The sequence below is a fragment of the Onthophagus taurus genome, chromosome 6 (genome assembly GCF_036711975.1).
Source record: "Onthophagus taurus isolate NC chromosome 6, IU_Otau_3.0, whole genome shotgun sequence".
Taxonomy (NCBI): domain Eukaryota; kingdom Metazoa; phylum Arthropoda; class Insecta; order Coleoptera; family Scarabaeidae; genus Onthophagus; species Onthophagus taurus.
Window position 1 is genome coordinate 935,389 of NC_091971.1, and position 17,411 is coordinate 952,799.

The 17,411-nt window shown below is 31.8% G+C and overlaps 1 protein-coding gene across 1 annotated transcript in view; it reads right to left on the reverse strand.

The window, feature by feature from the left end:
- Window positions 1–17,099, reverse strand: part of LOC111421726 (zinc finger protein Gfi-1b-like) — a 49,192-nt gene extending 32,093 nt beyond the window's left edge. Inside the window, exons 1-2 of the mRNA XM_023054908.2 lie at window positions 16,611–17,099; window positions 3,764–3,904 (exon numbers count right to left, since the gene is read on the reverse strand). Of these exons, the coding sequence (XP_022910676.2) occupies window positions 3,764–3,904; window positions 16,611–16,764 (295 nt within the window). The 5' untranslated portion in view covers window positions 16,765–17,099. The remainder of the gene's footprint in view (window positions 1–3,763; window positions 3,905–16,610) is intronic.
- Window positions 17,100–17,411: the final 312 nt, after the last annotated feature.

Here is a 17,411-nt window from a genome sequence, read left to right on the forward strand (position 1 = left end):
TGAATAAAATTTTAAATAAACAATATAATTTTTTTGTTTTCCCCTAGTAGTACTATAAAAGCAAACAAAAATTGTTTACAAGGGGCTTGCACGAATATTAGATCATGCGTTTTGCATTTATAATGGTACGAGGGGGCGAAAACCGTAATAAAACCGTGGATGTTTGCGTAAACTTCCGTGCCCAACAAAGATTACCATCACTGCCCGCGATCGCAAACATTCAAGAATTCCACGAACCATAATCGCGGACAATCGTTTTTCAGTGTCCAGTAATAGATTTTTGTCTTTCTGTTTGAAGAGTGAACCACACCGAGGACAATTTAACACGAAACCCTTTATTCATATAAATTACAGTAAATTTCACTTAAGATGCAATATACAAAAATATATTTCCATAGAATGTAACATATCAATATAATTTGACATTACAGCTGAATAACAAATAAAACTAAACTAACACTAGCATTAAAACTAATACCAGAACTAGAAACATTTCATTCAGTTAAACTTAACCCGAATGTTTCTAGTTTTAGGTCTAGTGTTAGTTCTAGTTTTACACTAACACTATCACTAGAACTTTAAAATGGAAAAAAAATCGAGAAGTTAAGCTTAATGTAAAAACGATTAAATGACATTTAAACTTAAAAATCTCCTGGAAGGGTTACTTATGAAAATGAAGAAATAATCTTTATATCACGTGGAAGATGAAGGATTCTTCTTTAAAATGGTGTATAACACATTAGGTTAGATTACAAAAATTACTTAGAAAAAAATCGAGAAGTTAAGCTTAATGTAAAAACGATAAATGACATCTAAACTTAAAAATCTCCTGGAAGGGTTACTTATGAAAATGAAGAAATAATCTTTATATCACGTGGAAGATGAAGGATTCTTCTTTAAAATGGTGTATAACACACATTAGGTTAGATTAAAAAAATTACTTAGAAAAAAATCGAGAAGTTAAGCTTAATGTAAAAACGATTAAATGACATCTAAACTTAAAAATTTCCTGGAAGGGTTATTTATGAAAATGAAGAAATAATCTTTATACCACGTAGAAGATGAAGAATTCTTCTTTAAAATGGTGTATAACACACATTAGGTTAGATTATAAAAATGAATTATAAAAAAATTGAGAAGTTAAGCTTAATGTAAAAACGATGAAATGACATTTAAACTTAAAAATCTCCTGGAAGGGTTACTTATGAAAATGAAGAAATAATCTTTATATCACGTGGAAGATGAAGGATTCTTCTTTAAAATGGTGTATAACACACATTAGGTTAGATTACAAAAATTACTTAGAAAAAAATCGAGAAGTTAAGCTTAATGTAAAAACGATTAAATGACAACTAAACTTCAAAATGTCCTGGAAGGGTTATTTATGAAAATGAAGAAATAATGTGTATACCACGTGGAAGATGAAGGATTCTTCTTTAAAATGGTGTATAACACACATTAGGTTAGATCATAAAAATTACTTAGAAAAAAATCGAGAAGTTAAGCTTAATGTAAAAACGATGAAATGACATTTAAACTTAAAAATCTCCTGGAAGGGTTATTTATGAAAATGAAGAAATAATCTGTATACCACGTAGAAGATGAAGGATTCTTCTTTAAAATGGTGTATAACACACATTAGGTTAGATTACAAAAATTACTTAGAAAAAAATCGAGAAGTTAAGCTTAATGTAAAAACGATTAAATGACATCTAAACTTAAAAATCTCCTGGAAGGGTTATTTATGAAAATGAAGAAATAATCTGTATACCACGTAGAAGATGAAGGATTCCTCTTTAAAATGGTGTATAACACACATTAGGTTAGATTACAAAAATTACTTAGAAAAAAATCGAGAAGTTAAGCTTAATGTAAAAACGATTAAATGACATCTAAACTTAAAAATCTCATGGAAGGGTTATTTATGAAAATGAAGAAATAATCTTTATACCACGTAGAAGATGAAGGATTCCTCTTTAAAATGGTGTATAACACACATTAGGTGAGATTATAAAAATTACTTAGAAAAAAATCGAGAAGTTAAGCTTAATGTAAAAACGATTAAATGATATCTAAACCCGAAACTTTCTAGTTCTAGGTCTAGTGTTAGTTCTAGTTTTGCACTAGCATTATCACTAGAACTAACTCAAGACCTACAACTAGAATCATTCGGGTTTAGCCGTCTTGAGAGACGTGCGGCTAAATCCGAATGTTTCTAGATCTAGGTCTAGTGTTGGTTCTAGTTTTGCACTAACACTGTCACTAGAACTAATACAAGAATCATTCGGGTTTAGCCATCTTGAGTTTAGCCTTAGTTTTGTAACTACGGTTATTGCATACGAGTTATATGAAATTTCTGATTTATGTAGAAGAGAAATAACGAAGATATAATTAAAAGTAACATTAATAATCAGTACGAGTACACGATTTAAACTTTTATTTTGTAAAACAGGACAAAATAGATAGAAAATAGTTTAAATGTATCAACGATTAACAGAACATGGTACAGGATGTACTGGTGGAAAAGTCCATTAGAAAAAAACTAACGTTATTCCTCTGATGGACTTAACGCTATTTTGAAACGATAACCAAATCAGTTTGCAGGTACTTTATGTTTATTTAAATGAGGTAAAAAAACGGTTGCAAAAATCCTAAATATATATGTATATACATTCGAAGTCAACTTGATTTATTGGAAAAATAATCGTTATATATATTTTTTTCAACAATAAAGAATTTTCGATGTGTTATATCAGCTGTAAACTTCGTTTTAATAAGAACGTTAAAACCGCGTGTGTAAGAGAGAGAGCGAGATAACTGGTTTAATGTGTAACATGGGATTAGTTACCAGACGTTCTGGCAGATAGCGGCTATGATAAAAGCGGCTGATAATGCAGGGATTTGTGGTATCGACATTGGAATGATGAATTACCACACACGGATTGTAAATCACTTGCGACTGCACACACATTTCGATTGTTGATTTTTAACAGAAAAATCCTCAGAGTCGTTTTGAAAAACAAATTTTCGGTAATCAAAAAGTTGGTGTGCATTTCTTCTACGAAAGTCTCTTATCTTGGACCCGGGATTAAGATAACCGCCCGGACTCGATCAATTCGTTTATTACACCTATGATTGAACAAATCAGGGCCACGTGTTGTTGTAATAAAGATTCGAAACGAAAGCGTCGAGATTAGGAGGTGAATTTTTATTGATTTACGATTTGATTTAATAATTAATTTTTTTTTAAGTCGTCATTGACCTCATATCAAAAGCGAAATGAAAGCGGGCTGGATAAAGCTAAAGCAATTTCTTTTTACGATTTTATTGGCACTGCGGTAACATCTAGAATTATTATCGAAGAATGTCAATATTTAGTGAATATGGTCTTTTATGGTACCCGATAAATCACAAAATCACATCATGTGCCAGTGCAATAAAGATTCGTGATTGCTCAACTCGATTAAGTTATATATTTTATATTTTCTGATAGAGATAACTTTATTAAATTAACGTCAACAACACGTTTTTATTTGTATCAAATTTTATATTAAAAACGTTCGGAAGTGACGTCAATTTAACAAGACCATCTCTTCATGTGTGGTCCCTTTTGAAACACTACCGCTGCGGTAATCGAAAATAATTATTCACTTGAGCAACCACGGTGCATCTTCCCCACATCCCATATAACGTTGATTTAATTGTATTTCTTAATAGATTAAGCTTAGTAAGTTACTTAATACTTCTGATTGCGATTACTCACCGACGGCGGAATTTTCACTTAATTCTTGACTATGATGAACTAAAGATGTTAAATATCGTGGACCACCTGGTAATAAAGGTGGGCTCCATAAAAATCTTGCTGCTTGAAATGGATGAGGCGATGAACGATCATTTCCATTACCTATAAAAAATTATAAAAAAACTAATATAAAAAAATGTTAATCTTATTACCATTAATTGGATTATTCCGTTTCCAAAAATAATACGATTTATAATATTTAGCCATAACAAAACTTTTTAAATGCTACACCCGCAAGGTCTCTAAAAAAACTAACGAATAATTGAAAGAATTTCTTCTCTTATTCCGTTTCCTGTTGGCCACCTACAGGAAGAAGTGTTACTAACCGCGTTTCGGTGGCTTTTCCAAGTTGCAAAATGAGGTAATCTTTGATAACATCGCGGTCGCTAATAAGTAGTGTTGGTTTGCGGTCTCCTTTCAGATAATAAATCATTTTTTATGAATGAACTTGGTTAGCAAATTTTCCAACTAGCAAAAACGTTTGTTGGAAAACGTATAATTTAAATATTCTGCCCCTATACGCCCACATCGATACAAAAATACAAGCAGAAAAGGGTGTTTTTATACTAGTGTAATATGATAATAATATTCAAATATAAGAAAAAAACTCTAAAATTGCTGTAATAAAAGTTGAGGTATATCTCAATATTAATATAGATGCAAACTACCCATATCGTTTTTTTTTTAAGTTTTATTATAACCAATAAAATGCATGATTTTTTTATATTAAATGTTTAATTTAAATTTGAGTTAATAACAATTAAAATTTAATGGATTTTCAATTGACAGCGTTTTGTATTTCATTAAAAGCTTTCTTTGAGGTTTCGTCAAAAAGATTTTTGCCAAGAATGTAAATTTTATGGAATTAAGATTACAATATAAAAATAATTTCAATGTGTCATAATGATAACATTTTATATACTCGGAAACGCACCATCTCCGGAAGCAAAGGAGTTTCTTTGAATATTGTCTTATCTCATCTTTCAGCAATAACATATTGTCAACTTCATTTTTCATTTGAATATAATCGTAATCATCAAATTCATCTTGTTGCTGATCATGATGAGAAGAATTTTCAAGCAATTTAGGAAAGGTTTAATAAACATATCTTTTCATTAGAAAGTTTTGGTCAGAAATAAGTTTAATGTCAAATTTCAAACATCAAACCACTTAAAAAATTTTATTTATGTATATCAAAATTTGAAGATGTTGTCATAAACTTTGTTGAATCTTTTCCTCTTGAGCAGGATTGCAGTTATATTCTAATCATTATCGATCAGAAACTTTTCCAATCGCCCACACTTTAATATCAACATTTTGAAATCCAAATTGCCAAAACATCTCTCTTTGATTAATATTATATTTTGAAAGTCCATATCATTAGGCACGATCAAAACAAGCAATTTGAAGTATTAGGACGTCAACAAATTTTTTCGATAACAGAATAAAATAATTTTCAAGGAGTTCTAAAGAATTCTAGCATAAAAAAACTATATGCTATTCCAACTTTCCATCAATATTATTGGATCTCAGGTCTTCTATTAAATTAAGGTTGGTTAAGAAAGATTAAGATTGGGTTGGGTTGGGTTATTACGCAGACGATCTCGCGATTCTTGTACAGGAATCGACCAAACAAAGAATCATGGATAAAGCAGAACTCTGTTTAAATGAAATTGCAGAGACTCTTTGTCAGATGGGTTTAGCGTTGGCAACCGAAAAGACAGAAATAGTAGTGTTAGAAGGCAGAAGAACTATGCCAGAGATAGAATTGCGGGTGGACAACAAAATAATAAAAAGTAGCGGTTCTGTGAAGTATCTTGGTGTATATATGGATAAAGATTTACGAATGACAACCCATATTAAAAAAATAGTAGAAAAGGCGTCAAGAATTCAAAATACGCTCTCCAGGATTATGCCACGAGTTAGGGGACCAGGTGAGGCAAAGAGATCTGTAGAAAGAAAAATATCTATAAGTATAACGGCAGCATACAGAACAGTGTCGACTGAAGCAGTGGGAGCGCTGGCGGGAAACCCCCCTTTGGATCTTCTTGTCCAGGAAAGATCTAGGAACTGGCGAAATAAGGATAAGCCGATTGAAGAAAGTCGAGAGGAGACGATGAATACAAACAGAGAAGAGATGTATCGACGATGGCAGGAGAGGTGGGATAAGTACCAAGGATGGGCGAAGCATTTCATCAAGGACGTGAAAAGATGGCAAAAGCAGGGACTTAATACAAATTATTATGCAACCCAAGCAATTTTGGGCCATGGTATTTTCGGGAAGTACCTAACAGAAATAAAGAAAAAAACAACAAGTGAATGCTGGTACGGATGCGGTGTAGAAGATACTTCCTAGACATACGGTATTTGAGTGTGCACGATTCGAACTTTTAAGAAAGAGTGCAGAAATAAGAATACGAAGAGCAATTAAAATAGAAAGTATACACGAGTTGTTGATAGAAACGAGAGAAGTAGCGGAGGAAGTAATGGACCTTCTAACCAGAATAATGAAAGAGAAGGAGGTAGAGGAAAAGAGAAGAGAGGGAGAGGAAGAAGACTCCAGCCAATAAAAGAAAGAGCGTAGGTAGAAACGACAAAGAAGAGGACCAACTACGAGGGGGCAACCGCTCCCTCGTCTCAAGTATGCAATAAAAACAAATAAAGTTAAAAATTAATAGGATCCTATGTGCTATGCAATGAGCGAACATGGAAAAGAAAGAGAAATAGAAATAGGCGAGCCATCGGAGAAGAGTAGAAGAAGTTGAACAACTGAGAGGGCTTTCACCCTCTCATCCAGGCCGGAGAATGAAAGACGACTTCATCGAGCTGAGAATGAAGGAGGAAGAAGAGGAACAAATGAGAGGGCTTCTGCCCTCTCATTCAGGTACGAATTTATAAATTATTAATTCAAAAGTAAGTAGTCTCAGACTGTCCGATGTAATGCGCGAGCGATTCCGGACAGCCAAGGTCCATGCGAGCAAAAAGAGGGGGAGTTTTTAGTGCGGTAGGCCTGGCAAACAACACCTATGCCAGGAGAGTCCCACACTCCCGATCGGATAATTTTCCAGGCGCTATATCCGGTCGGGGCTCAGTCATAAAGATTTTCCCCTCCTCTGCGCCAAAAAAAAAAAAAAAAGGTTTGGGTTGGGTTGGGTTGGGTTGGGTTAGGTTGGGTTGGGTTGGGTTGGGTTAGGTTGGGTTTAGTTTTTGTTGTGTTGGGTTGGGTTGGGTTGGGTTGGTTTTTTTCCACAGAATTAGTTGGCTCTACACTAATTTAGTGGAAAAAACCCAATCCAACCCAACACAACAAAAACCAAACTCAACCCAACCCAAATTAGTTTTTGTATGTTGTTAAGAAAATTATTCATGGAGCTTAGTTTCAAAACATTTTCGGATTGTAAATCTTCAGAAATCCTAATCTATTATTAATTAAAAGAAGAGGTACAAAATTTATGGCAAACACTTAACAACTTAAATAACCATGATCTGTCAACAACGGCTAAATCGGAATGTTTTTTGTTCTAGGTGTAGTGTTATCTCATGTGACAGTGCTAGGTAGCGCTAGTTAACACTAGATATCACTATGTCGCATACTTTTATTGAACTAAAACTAGAACTAACACTAGACCTAGGACTAGTGTTAGATAGTCTGAAGACGCACGGCTAAACCCGAATGTTTCTAGTTCTAGGTCTAGTGTTAGTTCTAGTTTTACACTGACACTATCACTAGCACTAATGCTATACGTAGAACTAGAATCATTCGGGTTTAACCGTGTTGAGAGACGTGCGGCTAAATCGGAATGTTTGTAGTTCTAGATCTAGTGTTAGTTCTAGTTTTACACTAACACTATCACTAGAACTAACACTATACCTAGAACTAGAATCATTCGGGTTTAGCCGTCTTGAGAGACGTGCGGCTAAATCCGAATGTTTCTAGTTCTAGGTCTAGTGTTAGTTCTAGTTTTACACTGACACTATCACTAGCACTAATGCTATACGTAGAACTAGAATCATTCGGGTTTAACCGTGTTGAGAGACGTGCGGCTAAATCGGAATGTTTGTAGTTCTAGATCTAGTGTTAGTTCTAGTTTTACACTAACACTATCACTAGAACTAACACTATACCTAGAACTAGAATCATTCGGGTTTAGTCGTCTTGAGAGACGTGCGGCTAAATCCGAATGTTTCTAGTTCTAGGTTTAGTGTTAGTTCTTATAACAGTGCTAGGTAGCGCTAGTTAGCACTAGATATCACTATGTGGCATAGTTTTATTAAACTAAAACTAGAACTAGAAAGTTTCGGGTTTCGACCTAGAACACGAATGATTCTAGAACTAGAATCATTCGGGTGATTCTAGTTCTAGGTATAGTGTTAGTTCTAGTGATAGTGTTAGTGTAAAACTAGAACTAACACTAGACCTAGAACTAGAATCATTCGGGTTTAGCCGTCTTGAGAGACGTGTGGCTAAATCCGAATGTTTCTAGTTCTAGGTATAGTGTTAGTTCTTATGACAGTGCTAGTTAGCACTAGATATCACTATGTTGTATAGTTTTATTAAACTAAAACTAGAACTAGAAAGTTTCGGGTTTAGCCGTGCGTCTACAAACAACATTTACAAATTAGAAAATTTACAATATTTGAATTTAAATCTATTTTCTTAAATGTCAAATAAATTTTGCACATTTTAAAAACAAATTAATTCAAAATCAGATAATAACCAGATTTATATACCTCACGATGCAAAACATCATAATCTATCTCAATACTATTTACTCTGATAAGAGTGTTAGCTCAACCATGTTTCCACTCTTATTGGATAGTATGAAACAGCACCGTTTAAATCATAATGCTCGCATTATCTAAAGCTTTTTAAACACATTTGTTTCCTTTCTCTTCTCGAACAAATAAAAATAAAAAATATAAAAATCTTTGTGCGTCATCCATGAAGAAGGAAAAAAGAAATGAAAAAAGACAATATAGTAATTAACAATTAAAAATAAATCTGAGTGTTTGCCACATGTTTACCAAACACTATTTCTCGTTTTTTACTTTTTTTCAACTGTACTTTATGACGCTCTTCCTATAATATTCATTTCTTCCAAGCGCTGCTGGGTCAACGAATTAACATCTGCTCGGTGTACGTTACAATTATTAATGATGATGGAAGCGTACATAAGAAACCGTACTACTGGATGCAAAGAGCCCCCACACATGTTGATTTCTTGTTCTTCCAAAACATATTGTCCTCATCCGATGAAAACGTACTTATCGTTACTTTATTTTATTTTATTTATTGTTTTTTTTGAGTGGATTCAGATTTAAATTAAAAATTAAATAAAATAAAGTTTTAAAACATTTTTCAATTGATGTTTTATAAAAGTTATGTTTAAATCTCATGATATTGCAAGTTGGTAAAATCTCCCAAGTTATAAATCCAATATCGACTCTAGTTTCGAAGGTTTTCCGAGACCGTTCCCAATGGATTCACTCGGAATTACCAGATACGAAATCATAATTACCGGAAGCTTGGGAGTTTGCTGAAAAAGTATTACTACGAGAAAAGTAAGCTTTTGTAGTTGTGGTGCTCGATGAGTTGAAAATTATTTATGTGCATTGATTCTTTTGGACGAACGTTAAGTGGTTCTTTTCTTCGTCGTGGGGCACTAAGAGGATTATACACCCTGTAAACGTCAACTACGTCCCCCTAAGACTATTAACGGTATCACAACAGATACGATTCATGTAATATTTAAGTTGACCAACCGTCGGTAAAACAAGATCAAAGAAAACAATTACATTTTAGGTTGTGAATCTTTTAGGGTTTTATGAATTTTTTAAATTATTATTACTGGTTTTTTTTGAATCAAAGAAGAAAATGAAGTCATTAAAAAAGTGTAAAAAAAAACAAACCAGTTTCACTCAAAAAAGAGGGGTTTTCCCGTATAGGGACAATAATTCGATTTCTATATTGAATTCCGTTTGAAGTCGGCAACTAGATTGCGTTTAGTTGGCACTAATTGAAATTGACGAAAAAATAATTAATTTTCCCTCTTCGTTTCTGGTCGCCCTCCCCGGTTGCGTTCAACGTTCAAACTCTGTGTGAAAATTTATTACATTTCGCTTCACTCTGCCTGGCGTAATCCACAGCGATTAGCAAATCCCATAAAATCGTTCGCGGAAAAATTCGCGTGCAGTTCACAAAATACCGTTGATAATTTCAAACGCGTTTTACGGAAAATCCTGGCTGGTTATTTTTCGAAATATATTGCATGCCATCATTCATTTGTGAGAAGTAATTGTTTTATTTTGTTTGATGAAGAATTATTGTCTTTGGCGAAAATCTTTTTTATTAAAAAGTTTTTTTTCCCTTATTATTTAAAGTTTTTTTTTAGATAACTTAAAACCACGCGCTCCACCCAGTACTTTAATTAATATAATGACTAAGCATTTAAACAATTTAGTATGTCTACGTTTTGTGCCTTAATTGTTCCGAAAGTTAACCAGCCCAGATAAATCCTTTGAAGTCAGACCGAAGCTTAACTGGGCAGTAATTGTGGCAATCCTTTTTCCAAAAAGGGAGGTGCCGCTTTCATTTATTTCAATTTTTTTGAAGTCAACTATAAAAAAATTTTTAATTTAAAAAAAAATTCCATTTTCATACCGTAATTTGATCGATTTCTAATAAAATAAATCAGAACACATAAAATACAATTCATCACTTTGTAGATATTTCGCTAAGCCAAAATATAAATAATAAAATGTAATATTTACACGAAAAAGTATTTGATTGATATGATTTATTTTTCGATAAGATTAAATCTAGGGAAAAAATTAAATCTTAGTTAAAATAATTAAAAAATCAGAGTCGCTTTTTATTAATCGTTTCGCAAAAAAAGTTGGCTTTTAATTCTCGATCTTATACACAATACATATATGATTCACTATTATTTACGTTTCACTATAAATTTATCATGGATTAAAAACTTAAAATTTTCTTATCACACATCATCAAGACAAAAAAGTAATGGATTTATATCTTTCATCATTTTGATCAACAAACTTTTTTAGGAAAAAAATCAACATCTAACTCTTTACACTTGTCCTGCATATTTTTCATTAGAAGTGTCCATCTTTGACTAAATGTTCACATTTCTGTTTTATTAGTGGCAATTTAATGTGTTCAGGGTGGTTCAAATTCGATATCCGAATAGGCTATCTCGGAAACTATACGAGTTAAAAAAAAAGTAGCTTACATGCCTCGATCTTTTTTTTTTTAATAAATTCCAATGTCGAAAACCTTGACATTGTTTTTCTATTTCTTATTGTTTTAGAATAAAGCTAAAAATAAACTTTTATTTTAGTGTCGTCGAAGAAATTAAATTTACAGTTTCCTGTAAATTACGGTACTATAACTAAAAATTAAAAAAACATATTTCTCCAATCCAAAACAATGCAATCCATTAAATATTTCCGTGTTAACAGTTGGTGTAATAAACATAATTATTTGTATTTAAATACCAGAAAAATAATACCCCGTAATTTAAATACCGCCGCGTAATTTACAGGAAACTGTAAATTTCATTTCTTCGACGACACTAGATTTCGGCGGCGTTTAGAAATTTTATAAAAAAAGTTTATTTTTAGATTTATTCTAAAACAATAAGAAATAGACCTATCGAACCCTACATTTTTGTAATCAGAAAAAAATAACGAATAAACATAATTATTTGTTTTTAAATACCAGAAAAATAATACCCCGTAATTTAAATACCGCCCGGTAATTTACAGGAAACTGTAAATTTCATTTCTTCGACGACACTAGATTTCGGCGGCGTTTAGAAATTTTATAAAAAAAGTTTATTTTTAGATTTATTCTAAAACAATAAGAAATAGACCTATCGAACCCTACATTTTTGTAATCAGAAAAAAATAACGAATTTAATAAGCGAATAATCAGTGGTTGTTTCCATTTAAAAACCGAAAATTGTCATAATATCTCAAAATCTAAAACCGAAAAAATTTTTTTGACTACGTCATCTAATTCTCTGTAAAAAAGTGTCCATATAACGTCTTAGTTATAATACTCCACCTATAATAATAACCAAGATAATTACACTTGCTGATTTTACGATATTTTCAATTTTGGCATTTAGGGGAAAAACAAAAGACGATAGCGCTTTGAGGTTTTCAACATTGGAATTTATTTAAAAAAAGGTATCGAGACATGTAAGCTACTTTTTTTCTAACTCTTATTGTTTCCCAGATAGCCTATTCGGACATTGAATTTGAACCACCCTGTATAGGTGACAGTAGAAATTTTTGCCAATCCACGATGTTATTGCCTAGGATGGATCTTCTCTTAGTTTTTTCTGGCTTAATCTTGTTTCCTTGAACTACTATTACATTAATATGACAAAGATATACAAAGAATTTAATAGAGTCTCTTTGTTGACCAAGTAGATGTAAACCACTACAGGGTGCAGATAAGCAGTTTAAAATCATTTGGTTCAATTTTAGTAAACAAGCTAAATTTTCTTTCTTTTTCTGATAAACTTTCTGTATATTGAAAGCTTAATGGCAGAATGGAAAATGAAAAATTAAGTTATAACCAGTAATATCTATAGTAGTATAAAGCATTTTTCTTAGTTCTAGCCTCCACTTGACACAATGAATATGCTGCATAATTTTTCTCTTTTTGCGTTCTTCTGTCATGATCCTCAACCGCATATGTGTATCAATTTTAACTATTTTCTTCAATTTTTTAGCAAATTATTAAGATATTAATGATGATGTACCAACAAAACCGGATACTGGAGTCACTAGATTGTTATGTTTCTAAATCACTGTTGAAATATCCGTACGAGCTGGTTTTTAACAACGTATCCAGAAGAATTACATAATTCTATCTTTTCTATAACACACTTTAGAATAGTTACTTCCAATTGTGAAGTCAGTGTCTAAAGAATGAAATTGAGAGATGTATATCCAAAATGTATAGCATAAAATTTTTTAGTGTCATTTCATAGGCAAACACTGTTTTAGGCAATTCCGCCTTGATTCTAGCTTTTCAAATAATTTTTTTGAGTTATAAAGTAACTAAGATAATTGCACTTGCTGGTTTTACGATATTTTCAATTTTGACATCTAGGGGAAAAACAAAAGACGATAGCGCTTTGAGGTTTTCGACATTGGAATTTATTTAAAAAAAGAGATCGAGACATGTAAACTACTTTTTTCTAACTCTTATAGTTTTTGAAATACCCTATGCAGACATCGAATTTGAACCACCCTGTACAGGTGACAGCAGAAATTTTTGCCAATCCACGATGTTATTGCCTAGGATGGATCTTCTCTTAGTTTTTTCTGGCCTAATCTTGTTTCCTTGAACTACTATTACATTAATATGACAAACATATACAAAGAATTTAATAGAGTCTCTTTGTTGGCCAAGCAGATGTAAACCATTACAGGGTGCAGATAAGCAGTTTAAAATCATTTGGTTCAACTTTAGTAAACAAGCTAAATTTTCTTTCTTTTTCTGATAAACTTTCTGTATATTGAAAGCTTAATGGCAGAATGGAAAATGAAGAATTAAGTTATAACCAGTAATATCTATAGTAGTATAAAGCATTTTTCTTAGTTCTAGCCTCCACTTGACACAATGAATATGCTGTATAATTTTTCTCTTTTTGCGTTCTTCTGTCATGATCCTCAACCGCATATGTGTATCAATTTTAACTATTTTCTTCAATTTTTTAGTAAATTATTGAGATATTAATGATGATGTACCAACAAAACCGGATACTGGAGTCACTAGATTGTTATGTTTCTAAATCACTGTTGAAATATCCGTACGAGCTGGTTTTTAACAACATATCCAGAAGAATTACATAATTCTATCTTTTCTATAACACACTTTAGAATAGTTACTTCCAATTGTGTCTAAAGAATGAAATTGAGAGATGTATATCCAAAATGTATAGCACAAAATTTTTAGTGTCATTTCATAGGCTAACACTGTTTTAGGCAATTCCGCCTTGATTCTAGCTTTTCAAATAATTTTTTTGAGTTATAAAATAACTAAGATAATTGCACTTGCTGGTTTTACGATATTTTCAATTTTGACGTCTAGGGGAAAAACAAAAGACGATAGCGCTTTGAGGTTTTCGACATTGGAATTTATTTAAAAAAAGAGATCGAGACATGTAAGCTACTTTTTTCTAACGCTTATAGTTCTTGAAATACCCTATGCAGACATCGAATTTGAACCACCCTGTACAGGTGACAGTAGAAATTTTTGCCAATCCACGATGTTATTGCCTAGGATGGATCTTCTCTTAGTTTTTTCTGGCCTAATCTTGTTTTCTTGAACTACTATTACATTAATATGACAAACATATACAAAGAATTTAATAGAGTCTCTTTGTTGACCAAGTAGATGTAAACCACTACAGGGTGCAGATAAGCAGTTTAAAATCATTTGGTTCAACTTTAGTAAACAAGCTAAATTTTCTTTCTTTTTGTGATAAACTTTATGTATATTGAAAGCTTAATGGCAGAATGGAAAATGAAAAATTAAGTTATAACCAGTAATATCTATAGTAGTATAAATCATTTTTCTTAGTTCTAGCCTCCACTTGACACAATGAATATGCTGTATAATTTTTCTCTTTTTGCGTTCTTCTGGCATGATCCTCAACCATATATGTGTATCAATTTTAACTATCTTCTTAATTTTTTTAGCAAATTATTGAGATATTAATGATGATGTACCAACAAAACCGGATACTGGAGTCACTAGATTGTTATGTTTCTAAATCACTGTTGAAATATCCGTACGAGCTGGTTTTTAACAACATATCCAGAAGAATTACATAATTCTATCTTTTCTATAACACACTTTAGAATAGTTACTTCCAATTGTGAAGTCAGTGTCTAAAGAATGAAATTGAGAGATGTATATCCAAAATGTATAGCACAAAATTTTTTAGTGTCATTTCATAGGCAAACACTGTTTTAGGCAATTCCGCCTTGATTCTAGCTTTTCAAATAATTTTTTTGAGTTATAAAATAACTAAGATAATTGCACTTGCTGGTTTTACGATATTTTCAATTTTGACATCTAGGGGAAAAACAAAAGACGATAGCGCTTTGAGGTTTTCGACATTGGAATTTATTTAAAAAAAGAGATCGAGACATGTAAGCTACTTTTTTCTAACTCTTATAGTTCTTGAAATACCCTATGCAGACATCGAATTTGAACCACCCTGTACAGGTGACAGTAGAAATTTTTGCCAATCCACCATGTTATTGCCTAGGATGGATCTTCTGTTAGTTTTTTCTGACCTAATCTTGTTTCCTTGAACTACTATTACATTAATATGACAAACATATACAAAGAATTTAATAGAGTCTCTTTGTTGGCCAAGCAGATGTAAACCACTACAGGGTGCAGATAAGCAGTTTAAAATCATTTGGTTCAACTTTAGTAAACAAGCTAAATTTTCTTTCTTTTTCTGATAAACTTTCTGTGTATTGAAAGCTTAATGGCAGAATGGAAAATTAAAATTAAGTTATAACCAGTAATATCTATAGTAGTATAAAGCATTTTTCTTAGTTCTAGCCTCCACTTGACACAATGAATATGCTGTATAATTTTTCTTTTTTTGTGTTCTTCTGTCATGTTCCTCAACCACATATGTGTATCAATTTTAACTATTTTCTTCAATTTTTTAGCAAATTATTGAGATATTAATGATGATGTACCAACAAAACCGGATACTGGAGTCACTAGATTGTTATGTTTCTAAATCACTGTTGAAATATCCGTACGAGCTGGTTTTTAACAACATATCCAGAAGAATTACATAATTCTATCTTTTCTATAACACACTTTAGAATAGTTACTTCCAATTGTGTCTAAAGAATGAAATTGAGAGATGTATATCCAAAATATATAGCACAACATTTTTTAGTGTCATTTCATAGGCAAACACTGTTTTAGGCAATTCCGCCTTGGTTCTAGTTTTTCAAATAATTTTTTTGAGTTATAAAATAATATTAACATTATTTTTTTCACCACAAATATTCGACCTTTAACAACAACTTTTGAAAACAATGTTTCATCAAAGAAATACCTAAATGACTGGGATGAAGTCTCAAGTTCTTACATATAGATTGGTAAAGATGAATCGCCTCTGAATAATAAAGTATCATTTATTACTACGTTTGTGTCTAAAGTGTCTAAAGTTTTATAAAATATTAATTGGACTAACTTGTGGATGTCAAATGTTGTCACTTTTTTTATTAACTAGATTTTAAGAAATAAATGTTTAAATTGAAGTGTAATTTTTTTATCTTACCTCGTATAATTCTGAGAAGATGTTCGATATAAAAATACTTGAAAGTTGAATCGAAACCAGTTCTAACTTAATTTGGCTTTTTGTTTTTAAAATTTTATTTTAAAAATATCGAGTTCTTAAAAACCCAACCTAAACTGCTTTTTTCCAGAACAAATTCAACACCATCCCACACAGAAATACAGACAATAACCGTCATTTTAAGGGAAATGATAAACAACTTTTTAACATAACTATTTTCGTATGTATAACACGAACATACAAGACATACAAGTATCTTAATGAATCTCATCGTTTTCTGATTGGTTCATTTTTTCAAACACTTTCTTTTCCAAGTCAATAATAAATTTAACCAAGAAAAGTTATCTATAGCTTTATATATTTTAGAAGAAATTTTTATGAAATCATGATCATACAAGAAAAATTTAATTAATTTAAATAAATCTTACCGTCTCTTCCTTTAGGTGTAACAACTTTGAAAGCGCTATGTCCCGGCGGGCTAACTGGACCATCAGAAATGTTGACAGGACTTCTTGAAGATTCCCGAATACCACTGCTATAGTCTAATGGCATTGCCGGATGCGCACTCAGTTCCAAAGTCATTTTTATAACCGATTCAAAAAATAACGAAAAATAACTTCCCAAGAAAGAAATAACCCGTTTTAACTTTAACTAAAAAAACTTATTATTTTCATCGAGCTCACGAAAAGTTTTCCATCAAAAAAATAGCACTCAAATAACTTGTAAAATCCATTTTACTTGTTTAAAAAAAAAACTTTTTTTTGTTCGATGATTATTTTAATGCGCGTTTTAACGAAATTTGAAGAAAAATGATGTCCTTTAGGATTGAAATTCTTTTTTAAAATAGGATTTGTGTGATTATCAAATGTCGTTCCTGATGTAGGGATGCACGTCCAAAGCAGGATTTCACCAGGAACAGACTGGCAGACCGTTGAATCGGAGCCCTATTGCCTCCGGGCGCTTTTATCAGTTCGGCCCACGTTTCGTTCGAATTTCGTCTTTATAAACGTCAGGAATAAAGTGCAAGAGGCGTTTCTACCGGATTCTAAGCTCCGCCCTGCCTTTCAAGTATGCGAATGTAATGCGAACAGAATAGTTTTCATATTTTCAAGAGACCCTTTTACTCTCTATATAATACTTACTACATATTACGGTGTTTTTTTTTATAATATGTGTTATAAACGTCAACTTTTTTCCTATTCTTAATTAAAAGAACTTTAGGAATTTTA